Genomic DNA, 14259 nt, shown 5'->3' on the forward strand with positions numbered 1-14259 from the left:
CTTCTAAGCAAGAAAACATTACCTGGTAGAGCTTGCTTCAGAGATACTTTTTCTGACAGTCAAAGTTACAGCATATTTCCTGGGCTCCAGATTGCACCATGGAGGACCTTTGGTGGGCAGCTGCATAGCTGATTCCTTGGGACCAAGGCAGGAATTACAGCCGGGCCCCTGTTCTTGTCTAGTGAGCCCCAGACGCTGTGAGAGAGCCTGGGGCCAACCACAGCTGTTGGAAATTACTGCAGCCCTCAGGCTTTCTTAATTTATACCAGGAATCAGCCACAGGGCTGATAGCTCAAAATCGGTGTGCACTTGCACACATCTTGCCTTGCACTAGCTAGCCCTAAATACACAGGAGGATTGGGGTCTTAAGCTATACCAATAGTTTTGCAGCAGAACAATTCACCATACAAATATGCAAAGCTAATGCAAAATAAATGTAACAATCTGTGAACAGTGGGATGCAACTACATTCTGTTGTATTAGTTATGTTACATATTTATGGCTTCAGGCTATTAGCTTTACTACAAAAAATAATAAAGAAAAGTGTTCTGATTAAAAAGAATGCCTGCCTTGCCATCTTTCCAGCTGTATAACATTGAACTCATTGAGGGGAAAATTGTAAAAAGAAGACTATTTACTCTTTCATCAGCAGCTTATTATATTACATATACACAAAAAAATACAGGTTCCTGGACCCACTAGTATTTATTTGATCCCCAAGTCACAAATCATAAACAGGAACAAAAAATTATGGAGAACTTCAGCTTGTCATTAATCTTCAATTTAAAGGTCATCCTTAATATTTCTGCAAGGAATGTGAACTGCATGCTCTCAAGAAATATTGACAACCTGTCTGGGTGTTTAAAGATGTGGAATTAAAAGATTATTCCCCCCATCTCCAGCACAAATGCATTACTTGAAGCTGAACACAATTAACTGCTTTCTGTGTATTCAATTGGGCTTGGCTTTAGCTGCTCATTACACGAAACCTGTCCCCACCTTGTGGTGATTTTGAGACAGAATGAACACAATCCATGAAAAGGATTTCTTATTTCTGTAAACTAAATTTTACAAGAACTCAGTCTTCTGTTTTGGGCTTAGCCTCTTATTCCTGAGATGCACAGTCAGCTTCTGGTGAAAACAGTTTTGCATTCTGCTTGAGAACTCAGTGCTTCAGAGCTCAGCCTCTGCTGTAAAAGCACAGCAGAAACACAAGACCCTCAGATGTTCGGTGCAAAAAGAGAAATTTCTATCATAACCCAGCAAGACCATGATGATCGAATGGACAGTTTCAAATCCACTTTTCATAGGCTATTGAACAAATAAAGGACATGTGAAGAGCTGAACTTGGGCCCAGTACACAACCAACCTCCTTTGTCTTCTCGTCTGTGACCTTTACTGTGTTTTGTGCTGCTGGAGAAGACAACCTCTTAACAGCAGCTCCTTCACTGCAGCAAAATAACATATGATAATCTAAGTATTCTGTAGCAGGCAGGTGTCCAGATTATCCATTTTTAGTCAATCACTATAAAAAAGGTTAGTAGGAAATGGAAGAGTTGCAAGGTATTGCTATAAGAATGTTTGAAAAGCGGGGGGTGGGGGGGGGTGGGGGTTTATCTTGCAAGATTAAAATAATTCAGCTTGTTCAACTCTCCCTTTCTAATTATCCATGAGAAAGTAGCTACCCTTTATCAGCACAAGAGGAGAACACCACCAGGGACAACTGGAAAAACAGTGGCAACAGAAGAAACATACACAAATTAGCTATAGGTGTACATACTGCCCAGAGATAAACAATTTGCATCGGCATAATCTGACAACAGAGTTCCAGGGCAGAGTTTCTCAGAGTTCATATGGGCAAAATAACAAATACTGTTAAAACTGGGTTTTGAGAAAACAGAAACACCATCTTATATCACTAAATTATATTGAAAAGCTGGAGGTACAGCTCCATGACAGAGACCTTCATCAGTGTTCAAATGCACTGTTTCTAAGATCTGAGGAGTAAAGATATGTTTTAAAAATGTGCAACGAATTAGAACATTGTTTCATTGCTGTACTCAAAATGCACCGTTTTTCCACCTTATTAACATGCTGAATGCTTACTTCATTTAAATAGTTTAATTTTCGTAGTTTTATTTCTAGCTTTATGGTATTACACCAGAGGCAGATAAATTTGACATGTCTAAAAAGCAGGCATGTTCTTTGAAATTGATCCATAAGCTGCAAAGTCCAGGGAAAAAAAAAAATAAATAAAAAGAATCGCACTAAAGCTCCACAAACAAGTTTCAGCTAATGGCTTGTTGAATGTTTTGGTGCATTCTGTGTTTCAGATTTAACCAGAGCTATACACAGTTACCTGGACCTGCCGGTGAAAACTACTTAGTAAAGAGCAAACCTGCATTTGCTCAGGGGTGCCAGGTTTCTTACAAAGTTGAACTACTCCCTAAGAAACATTCAAAGGAGATCATATCAATGAGAGACTAACTAATGGAATACTAAATAAGAGGCTGGTATCACATCTTCTTTTGTATCACCTTCAAGTCTCTTTTAACTCTGTGGCTACACATCCAGTCCCCACTGTGACCAAGTGACCATGATACACAGGAATGGATTACAAGTACTATTTACAACTGGATTAAAAAAAAATCTTATGCTGTATATATTTTCTGAGGTCTCTTCATTGCACATACAGGAAGGTGTACAGCAGAGAAAAATGTAACAACAGTGGTCTGGCCTTTAAGGGGTTTGACGGTCCCAATATCTAACAGCTATTTAATTAGCACAAGTCATCTCTCTATTTTAGAAATTATGGCATATCAACAGTGCATCTATTCCAAAAAAGCTGGTAAAGTTATATTGCTCCAAGCATCTGCATCAGAAGCAAAATTGAAGTATAAGATCTATTATTTGTGCTGCACTGTAGGGAAATATCAGTTTGTTACTGTATGGTGACACTATTTTAAAAAAAGATGGTTTTTATATTATTTTATATTATTACTACTGCAAAGGTTGAAGTTTGTTTCTAAACAAATTATTCAAAAATCTCAGGTTACAGAACATCCTAAAATACTTTCTAAAATATCAAAAAGTAACTGGAAATCTCATTTTAATAGTCAAAAATTAGTCACTGTAACAACTGAGTTTAAAATATAGCATGGTACAGCTGTTTTTCTCTTTCAGAAAAGCAGAGCACAGCATGCTCAAATACAGGTTCTTCTGTTCTTTTAGGATATTATGAAAGAATATCACTTTGCTACCCTTGCGTCACAGCAGTCATTTTTTCTAATGATCTTCTGCTTTATGCCCTAAAACAAGCTTGTATTTATCTTTGATTATCATGTAAAATTAATGCTTTTTCATTTATTCTGCTGTTTTGATAGGAAAAAAAAAGAGCACATGGAAACATCTCATATACAGTATTCTGTAGTTAAGTAGCATTACATCTTCTATTTTATGAAAAATTAATTGATTGACTTTACAAAAAAAGCCACCCCTTATCCTCTGGCAAGTGATCATTGCACTAAAAACCTCATCAAGGTTCTCATTCTCTACTTTAAAGAAATGGGGAAGTAAAGAAATACAAAATGCAAAAAGTCACATAAATGTACAATGCAATGCAAACCTTAGCAGTCAAAAGACACTTTCCAAGTAATGAGCTAAGAATATTATCTACATTAATGTCTCACCTTGAATAATTCAATTCTCACATATTTCAGTAGCAAACATGTCAACGTTATGAAGCAATTCTAAAACCTAAACTGCCGTACATACCTTCACTCAAGTAGCCACATCTCCTGCTTCATAACTTCACTATCGTATTTGTGAACTATACAGTGTGTGCTCAGTTTTCACTCTGATCTTTTTCTAGTTTTAGCTTGGATGTCTTGACACAAACAAGTCCTTGATGAAATAAAACTCAGTATAGAACTATGTGAAACATCCAATCCTGATAGTAAAAATAAAGAAATAACTATTGAAAGGATGGTTTTATATCTCCAGATACAGCTAGGGGCAAAGTGTGTTCATCAGAATTTTGGAAAAAAAAATCTGGATAGCTGCCTGTTGCTTGGATGAAGAACATTCACTGCATACTTGTTCCTCCCACAGACCCCAAGGATGCAAACGGGTACTATGTATATTGTATCATTTTCACTGGGTTCTAACCCAGAGATATGAATAAAATGCTGTTCATTACACAAAGGGAGAAAGAAGGGGAGGAATGGGATGGATTAGTTACACAACTCAGAAAGCAGCATTTTTGCATTATTCTTTTTGAGATAAAGCCTGAAGAGGCACATTTTCCAAGAAAATAGAGTCAGGGTGAGAGAAACGGAAGGACCCAGGGTACTCAGTTCATTGTCCTAATGGCTGCTCCAAATCCCTGCAAAATTTAATTTCATTTGCAATCCTTTATTCATTATTAAACACACACACTAGGTCAGGTTCTTAAAGAATAGATACATGTAACATTCTGATGCATATATAATATTTTGATTCTTCTCCATTAGACACTAAGATGCCAAGTCCCCTGAAAATGATGGCAGTATTCCTTTGGGTAAGAGTATACAGAATAAGATTATAGTTTATCCAATATGGATTAACTTTTACTTTGTAAAAGTCACCCTGGGATATTTCCATCAAAGATGGATAAAATATGATTATAACATCTCTAAAGTTTTCACACCTGAACTTAAATCCCAACTGAACCACAAGTCCTAATTCAGGCCCCAATTTGCATAGGTATTCCTTACCAAGCCTAAATACCTAAATACCTAAATTCTCTTCTTTGACCCTGGTGGATGGTTCTTTTCATTTCCTTCTTGTGTGTTACAGAGAGTAAACCTAGTAACTTTAATGCCTTACCTTTTTCATTTCCATTTGCATATTGTGGAGGCTTGTTTTTGTCGATGCTGTTGAAGCTCTGACTTCTCCGATTTAAATTGGAAGCTCCCTGGACTTTGGTACTGCTGCCTGCAGCTGGCACCCTTGAGGGTCCTGGAAGCCTGGAATGGTGAGAAAATCAGTGAGAAACCAGTGAGAAAGCTTTTAAGTATATATAATACAACATATAGCAGAGACTGATCACAATTTTAAACCAACTAAGCTCAGTGAATTCAGGAAGCAACAACAAACAGGAGGATTCAAATTAGTTGGACTCCACAAATGAAAATTAAAGCTTATCCTTATGCACACAAAAAGGGAAAAAGATGCTTTTTAGAGTCACAAGACACATAAGAAGATGCTTTGCATTTGCCATTAACATTGCTAAAACAGATTCACCCTAACAAATATTGAAGTGCAATATCAACCTTTATTAATATGTTGCTTTTGGAGAGGAAATATTAAAGACATAGATTAGAAATCACAGCAATACATAGTTGAGAAATATTTTTTATCTCTTACTCTATTAAATTTTTCACAGTTGCGTTTAGCATAAAAGCTGGCGTTTAATTATCTTCTTCAGTTATTTTTCAGAAGGCTAGTGGCTAAAATACTTCCACCTTACTATTTTAAAAGAAAAACATTGAAAGTACTTATTTTACATAGATGATACAGATGCATTTAGACTATACAGTTCATTTCTTAGTATTTGCTGCCACCATCTGAATCCTTACTATGTGGCTATGCTAAGGAAAAAATGTGGATTCTTGTTGTTTCTGGCATGTGTAAGCCTGCATCTTTTTCAGTTTGTTTTGTGCTGTAAAATTCCTTAATACGTGCTTACTTCAGACTTTCTAAAGCACCTTTGTGGGCCCCCCACTGATTTTGTTATTTCTTAGACAAAATTAATTGCTCAAATCAGTAATAAGCTTTTGCCATAGAAGAATATCTCTTTTCTGTTTCTTGCTTATTGGAATGATTTTAATAATGGCAGTGCAAATTATACAAGAGTTATAAAATTCTGTTAGTTTTACTTTATTATGAAAGAGCAGCATTAGAAGGAAGAAAAAAAAAATCACATTACAAAGAAGTACAAAACATTTGATTTTTTCCAACCTTTTTTTGTTTATTTAATCTACTGGCATAACCGAAATGTTCAAATAATTGTATTTTCATTTGTAAACATATGTAAACAATTCCACATTCTCTTTCTTTACCAGTTTAAACCTTGGAGAATTAATCCACTGGTTATGTTCATGGTTCATTCTGGCCACCAGCCTGCCCTGCTAGTCTCTGTGCTGAGCCCAGAGCAGACTGTCTCTGCTCTGCAGCTGTACGCATGCTAACCTTTACCATGACCCGTGAATTCGAGTGATCTTCTGTTCCCTGAAGAATGCACTAAAACAAACTTAAAAATCCATTTGCTCCTTCTCATTACCCTAATTTGACAGGCAGTAAGAGCCCTGAGACCATTTGTCAAAGGTAATGACAAAAGCAATGAAAAGGCATGTGCAACACTAGAAACTGATCTGTTCTGTTAAAATACAAAAGAGTTCTGCATATATTCTGTATGCCAGAATTCAAGAACTTGTCACAATAAGCACATTATGCATGAGGTCATTTTCTCTATACACTTTCCAGTTTACCTCATTTGCTGACTTTCTTAATTGAATTCAGGTTTTAAATTGCTCTTGAAGAATCACGTTAAGCAGCTAAGGAAATGCAAAGAAGAGTATAACAAATAAGGGACAAGTCACATACCTCTGAACAGGCTTCGGAAACACTGCCACAAATTTAAAGTATTAGACAATAAGACTGTTAACTTTGACATGTTGAATGTGGACAAGACAGGAGCATCAGCAGTAAGGAAAACGAAGACCTACAAATGCAGGTGCAAAGCAACTGGACCGTGGTATAGCTCATTTCAAGCTATCACCAGCAACTCACATTTTGTTAGTGTTCTATGCTGCAAAATGCAATCTTTATTGTAGATTATGCAATTCCGAGTTCATTAGTCTCACCAATGAACTGTACAGCAAAGGTATAATTAATGAACACATTAATTATCCCCCTCCCCAAAAAAAAAAAAAAAAAAGAAGCTGGAAAAAAGAGTAAGCTTTTAGTTCTCCACTTCTTTCTTCTACAATCTGGCTTGTAGATTTTAGTGCTCATGGAAATGACAGACTAAAAGTACTCACAAAATCTGAAACAAGTCAGCTCCTACACACAGTTCTGTCAAATTCACTGCCAAAACAAAGCCTCTCATTCATGGGGACTGTGTGCAGGCTGCTCTTGATGGAGCAGAAGTCTTGGAATAATTCTTTTTTTCTGCTCTATTTTGCTTCTGTGTAAACTTGACTCTGTGAACTCAAACTTTCAGGTGGGTTTGCTATATATGCAAAACATCTAGTGGGAACTGAAGTGGACTCCCAAACTTCTTTTCACTCATGACTAAAGTCAGGAATTGAGCCAGAAAGTACAGAGCACTAAAATCACCAACTAATCCTTCACATCCAATATTTTACATGCAAAATACAAAGATGCAGGATACAAAACAACCAGAAATATTGCTAATGTATAGTACAAATCAGCCAACTGGCCAAAAGCCAATTAATACAAGGCTTTTCTGTGGCAAAGCTCATCATTCCAAAGCTTGCACACATAACAAAAATTACACATTGTTTAGTGTCCGCTTAAGTCCAAAGGATAAAATATCAATGGGCATATACTTGCTTGAGTATCACTAACAAGCAATAAATTAGAGATATTTAACTGACCTAGAAGCCTTTTTTTGACTGGTTGCAATTCCACTGTGATTAGACTGAGTTGCATATCTGGCTGTGAGACTGTATGAGAAGAAACAGAGAAATTGAATTAAAGAATTTCTTTGAATATGTATAGAAAGAACACACTTACCAGCAAACGATGAGTTAATGAATGCAAATTGAACATGGATAGAAAATGCAAATTAACTGGCAACAATATGAAACAATGTAAACATGCAGATTTTTATGAGATGCAATGAACAGGTTATGAAATAATGGATATTGTTATAAAATGTCTCATTTGCTAGAAATTATCTTATGAATAGGAAAAGCGAGCAAATTTTCACAGTGACTGAATTCCTGAAGTATAGCTCAATTCACACAGAATGTGAACTCTAAAACATTGTTCTTTTTTTTTTTTTTTTTCCCCTCCATGAAAAGCATTAAGCACAAATGCACTCCTACTGGCCTCTCCACCAATCTGACTGAATTTGCAGTAGGGCTCTTAGGAACAGATCTGCTATACCAAATTCAGTCTGGACTCAGAAGAATTCCTGCTAAAGCAAGGTGACCCTCCTGACAGTAGAGCTACATGGAGGAAGCACCCTGTCACAAATTTTATCACTGTTGCAGCACAGGTCATGAATGTGATGACCCAGGTAGTGAATCAGAGGCTGAATAAGAAAGTCCTGGCATGTGCTTAGACCCCCTGTGAAATTCCATAAGAAAATCCACCTTTGTCTATGAAGGCATCCAAGTAGCATTTCTGCAACAGAAAATATGCTATCTCATAGAGCTAATATTTCTGACACCCAGCAATTTGGCATTACTAGACAGCAAATAATTTCCTCTAATATTTTAGACATTTTCATAGAGGACATGTCAAATGTATGGACAAGGTACAGCCTCCTGTCAGGCAATTTCCATAGACAGGTACATCCTTTGAGAGGCACACAGTCTAAGGCTGTAGACAGGTGCCTAAGCCAGGTGCAATCACAACATCTAACCCTTGAATTATTAAGGAAGTCATGGACAACTGAGTAAGCAGAAATTCTGATAGTCACAGATGTCTTGTTTCTCAGTTCTGCATCTTCCAGCAATTCTTCTGAGTAGCAGCAGGTACCACAATGCTCTAGTCCCAGCTTTATAGACTGACAGCACTTTTAAGAAACACCTGGTGGTGTTGAGTCTACCAGAACAGTGTTAAGCAATTTCTACCAGTCCACTGAAGCAGCCAGACCTGAGTGTAAACCAGATGGGAGAAACTGTCAGGTAAGAAAAGTCTTCCCTTCCTTAGCACTGCAGTGCTGAAAAGGGGCACGAAGAAGGCACAAACCAAGGGACAATGTGAGACTGGAATGGGATGTGAGATAATTGCTACTTTACTAAATTAAACCGCAGCAAAGGTTCAGAGCTTCTTCTGTTCCTGCCAATTAAAAATGGCATATTTGTACATCATGGATATTAAAGAAAGAAGAGTACTTTAGTCTTAGGAGGGCAAAAAGGAATCGTTCAATATGTAAAAGCAGCATTTAATTCTCTGACATATATCTTGAGATTAATGCTGACAAATTGCTTTTTTATATAACCATAGCTTCTGTGGATATTATAATGTATAATATCACTTACAATAATATAATATATTACCTATAATAATACCAAAATAATATCATAATAATTGCACTTTATGTATTTCTATCTATCTGGTTTTTGGTACATTGAATTATACTTCACTTATGGCTATATTTCTTAATAATGTGCGGACTTAGGATGCAAATGTGACATAGGTTGCTTTACTGAGTTTGTGTCTGGCATAATAGCCCATCTTTTGATGAGCTCTTTCTCTCATACTTTTTTACCCAACATATTTAAATTGAAGTAAACTAGAAATGAATAGCTGGTTATCTGCGTTGACTAAAGTAAGAGATTTGTGAGAAAAATTGTATGTCAAACAAAACCTTAGTGTATTTATGTTGTAAAAGGTGGAATGATACACAGTACAATCAACACAGAAAGTCAGATGGGAATAAAGAGTGAGTAGGTTACAGTGCCTTAGTGCATCATAGCATTTCTACCTCAAACAATACACTCCAAAGTAAACTGAAAGATAAAACCCCTTAATCTCAGTACTGATAAACTAGCTCACAGACTTTTACTAGCAATAAATACATAAAATACCTATCTGATAATGCTTGCTAGAATGCTTCCCTTCTGTGCCTGTTACTTGAGACTCCATCCACTAGCAAATTCATGAAACATCACCCTATAGACTTCTTTCAAACTTTCCAGACAGGTTTGACAGGCACTGATGAAAGTGTCAATGTCAGGAAAACATGATTTGTAAAGCATGATTTCCACTGTGACTGAGTAAATTTACTTTCCAAAGTAATGTGACAAAAGAAAAGCAAAAATAAAATTTAACAACTCTTAAAGCATGTGCATCAAGCTCGTAATGATTTTAGGTTTTCCTTGTCAATTAGCTCTGGATGTGCTGAGCCCATGAAAGCTTTGCAGGGATGTAAAGTTGCTGGTCTCACTGTTATGGATGTGAACTGCAATGCTGTTTCAGACTAGACTTGCCTAGCCACTCTTCTAAATGTATAAACAAATATTTACCTACTGCCCTCCATACTACCAGATAATTGTCTGTGGGTAGTATCTGTCAGTCAGGAAAATAAACCTGTTTTGCTTAGAAGTTATTTGTAATGCTTACAAACCCACACCATGATATAGGAAGTATGTGTCTGTGATAAAGCAGTAAATGGATCTCAACATGCCAGACAGTACCAGTTTAATGGTACAGCATTCAGGACAAGGAAGGCTTTACTTGTCAGAGGGCTGGAAAGGGGGATTTTTAAGGCCTGTGGTTCTCAGCTGTCTACTGCCAAGACCCTTTCCACTGTCATAATGCTCATATCAGCACAGTCAGCTGCACTGGGAACATGCACCATGTCCCATCAGGATGGGACACTGATAGAGTGTTCATTTGCAGGCATGACGTAGTTACAAAATGGTCCTAAAAGGTGTAGAGGAGACTAGGAAATCAATATAGGCTACAATATTTAATGACTTTATGTGGCACTTAGGGACAGGTTTTAGTGGTGGACTTGCCAGCACTAGGACTTGATAAACTTAGAGGTCTTTTCCAACCTAAACCATTCTATGATTTTTTGAAGAAGGAAGGCAACAGATTGTTTGATACTGGGCTAAAGTACCAGAAACTCTATCTTGTTGCCATACACTATGTCAGAAAAGAAGCAGGTCCTTGAAAGTGGGTTAACACATAAAGCTGAAGGATGAAGCTTCTATAGCCTGAAAAGAGCTTGAATCAAGCTAAAAATATTTTAACCTCTGTCTTCAAAAAGTAACCCATGCAGTGACACCCTGAATAGCATATACTTTTTATTAAGTCTTCCAAAAGATCAAAAGGATCATGTTACATCACACTGTCATTTTCCTATAATGTTAAGAGTCACATGGTGGTTCTAAAACGCCAGCTAGCACTATGTTAAAATTACAAGAAGGCAAAAGTGTTTTGTAGTATATAATCAGACTCTTTTTTCCTTATTGGCATACTTGAATTTTAATATGCTGTTGATATTATAAAGTGCATTTAGTCTCTAGTGTGAGAGCAGTTCAAGACTTTTGCATTAGAACAATTCTCTGAAAAAAGACTAGTTTAAAAAGAATTCTTTTTCAATGTAAAAATTTGCCCAGAAGGTATCAGTTGCCCTGTGCTTCATTTTATCTTTTAAATATTTTTTTCTTAAGTAAGCTATTTGGCTGCTCATCATCCTACTGGTTGAAAAGCACAAGAGGTAACATTCTAAGGTAATCTTGACTCCAAATTCCAAGTGTGCCTGGAAAAATTCCACTGGAAACAAAAGTTTCCAAGCCGTCACCATACCAAACAGTTTGGGCTGGTAGAACATCCCTAATCCCTTAAATGTACTTCAAAGGAACACTGAGGAAGAAACCAAAAAAACCTGATTTCCTATACAAACAATATTTTTCAGACATTTATTTTCCCTTTTTAGCCCAGTCTTCGTGAATTAGTATATAGCCATATCTACATGTATGTATCTATATATCTACATATATTTATACCTATACGTATTTATTTATTTATGAATGTTATTTTATAGATAGAGGTTTATTCTCTAATACATATCTAACACATAAATACACTTTTTTTTTCATTCACAAGAGGAAATGTCTATGGCTCAGGCAGTTCTAGCTCATACCCTGTCATCTGTTCTAAATTATTTGGACATTTCTCCTTTCCGCTCTTTGAACTTCTGGCATCTTATTTAAGCAGTCTGTCTCCAAATGATTCATGCTTGAAGGTACAAGTAAAATTATGTTTTCAGTGTTTTCCTATTGTTCACAACTCCTACACCAAAATGCAGATAACCCAGTTTTTCATCAATATTTATGTTCCTGCAGAATACAGAGACTTTAATAAGGTTGAATTGTCTGCTATAGTGACTATAACTTTCCAGCTTTGGACCCATTGTTGTAGTACAGGTATTTTGTGGGATTTAATGAAGGAGTACGTGAACCGAAACATTAAAGAAAAGAAATGGGTATCTAGCAGTAACTGTCTGTCATGGTTTAGGACACTGTGCTACTTAGCTGCTGGTTTTAACTTAACCTGTAGCACACCTAAAATACCATATTTTAAACCTTATCATTTTTCTCTGAACAAATTGGACAAGTAGATAACAGTGTGCTGCCAGAACTAGGATCAAGCCCTTAGGGAACAATTGTACCATTTTATGACCTTATCTCCATAACATTTATGATCTTATACTAGAACAAAATTATATCAGAGTATCTGCATAGAAACATATGCCCACCATTCCACTTCACAGTTTGATACAATAAAACTGTAATAAAGTTTTTTCCTAGAGGGAATGGAAACAGAGGTGACAGAAATGCTGATGCTTTCACTTCTTCAAATCTGTGCTAATTATCTCTGGAATCTTTGCACAGATTTTCAGAAAGTCAACATCCGTAACACATCCTAACATATGGTTGGGTTTGCTACAAAACTGCCTCAGTCAAAAAATTATCACATGGTTAACTGTTTCTATTAACAGCAATAAAATGTGTTTGTGAGCATTTTGTTCGGTCTCCCCATTTACTTTAAAATGGTCAAGTGCTTTGTAATATAAAGAAAATACAAAGGATTCTACCAGCAGTTCAGTTAGTTTCCCCTAAGTATTTTACACAAGTAAATTCTTGTACGTCTGGTGAATTATAAATAAAACCCCCCTTTTTTTTTCACTTGTATTTAATCGATTTTCCACAGTCAATGATTACCAAACACTAAGCCTCCTTGGAGTTAATATGGATTTTTATTTTGGAGGATTTTTGGTAAATGGAGAGAGAAAGGCATCTCCTTCACAGCAGAGTCCAACTATAATGTTTTTCCATTAACTGACACCTGCAAAACCACAACATGTAGAATATCAAATTTGTTGCACAGTCTGAGAAAATAGTAAGATATAACAGATAATAAAAAGGATTGACAGAAGCAAAGAAAGTAACAGTACAAATATAAAACTAAGACTTAATCTAAAAATGCAAGGAAAATACTAGGCCACACATATCAAGGAATATATTAAGGAATAAATAGGAACAAAGAAAGAACATTTTGCTTCATAATAGGTAAAAAAGGAATCATCTGACAAAAAAAAAAAAAAGATAACAAACACGGTGCTAATTTAATATGGCTACCCTTGCATTTTACATGTGTTCAGATTCTATTTGCCATATGCAAATAATTATTGGCAACCTCTAATGTTCATAAGATACCAGAATTAAATTGGTGGCCGGTTTGGGAAAGTAATAATTGTATGGACATTTGCATCAGATTGCATTTTCAGAGAATGAGAAGATCTAATGAATCTCAGTAGAGAGTGAGGATAGAGAAACAAAGAATGTCTGAAGGAAAAATAACTTCATTATAAAGCTTCTATTCCTTCAAAGGGAAATATCTAAAAGATTGGATTAAAGTGCTCTAAGAATGAATCGAACACTTCCCATTAAATTCCACATGATCTGGTTTAGCAACAGTGAAAATTATGGCCAAAATGCATCAAAACTGCCATATAAAAAGTAATGAGTGGCAAGGGTGACACAGGCCAGACAATGAGAATATCTGAAATGTACAAAATTAAAATTGCCACTAAACTGATTTAAAACACTCTTTTGAAAGCTGCAAGAACAGATAATGAGAAAAGACGACAGTTCATTTTGAACTGCAAACAGCCAAAGAGGCAGGGAAAAATACTGTTCTTGAGCAGAGGTAATTTATGAACTGAAGAAATCAGGGTAACTGCATGTCACAGGTTCCTCAAGAAAGTGTTCAGACATACATCAGGCACTTTGCAAGGAGAAAAAAACTGTGCAACAAACAAGGGGAGACACCAATCAGCAACGGGCAAGTTTGAAGGATCCAACCCTCAGAAAGATATAAGAAGGTAAAAGATACAAGCAGTTTATGAAGGATTGGTACTGAAATGGTCAAATAGGGGATGAACAGTTTAAAAAAATCTGAAATGCTATTAAAAGACCAAAAATGCTTTTCAATTTACAGTTTTTA

At 36.1% G+C, this 14259-nt stretch overlaps 1 protein-coding gene across 8 annotated transcripts in view; it reads right to left on the reverse strand.

The window, feature by feature from the left end:
* The window catches only part of NAV3 (neuron navigator 3), a 517660-nt gene that overhangs the window by 133447 nt on the left and 369954 nt on the right, over window positions 1-14259 (reverse strand). For 7 of the 8 annotated variants that reach the window (XM_033057346.2, XM_033057342.1, XM_033057347.2 and 4 more), the window contains 2 exons: window positions 7662-7730; window positions 4867-5006 (listed from right to left, as the gene is read on the reverse strand). In XM_033057346.2, coding sequence (XP_032913237.1) covers window positions 4867-5006; window positions 7662-7730 — 209 coding nt within the window. The remainder of the gene's footprint in view (window positions 1-4866; window positions 5007-7661; window positions 7731-14259) is intronic. The other variant, XM_033057344.2, reaches the window with a different exon arrangement.

The sequence above is a fragment of the Catharus ustulatus genome, chromosome 4 (genome assembly GCF_009819885.2).
Source record: "Catharus ustulatus isolate bCatUst1 chromosome 4, bCatUst1.pri.v2, whole genome shotgun sequence".
NCBI classification, from domain to species: domain Eukaryota; kingdom Metazoa; phylum Chordata; class Aves; order Passeriformes; family Turdidae; genus Catharus; species Catharus ustulatus.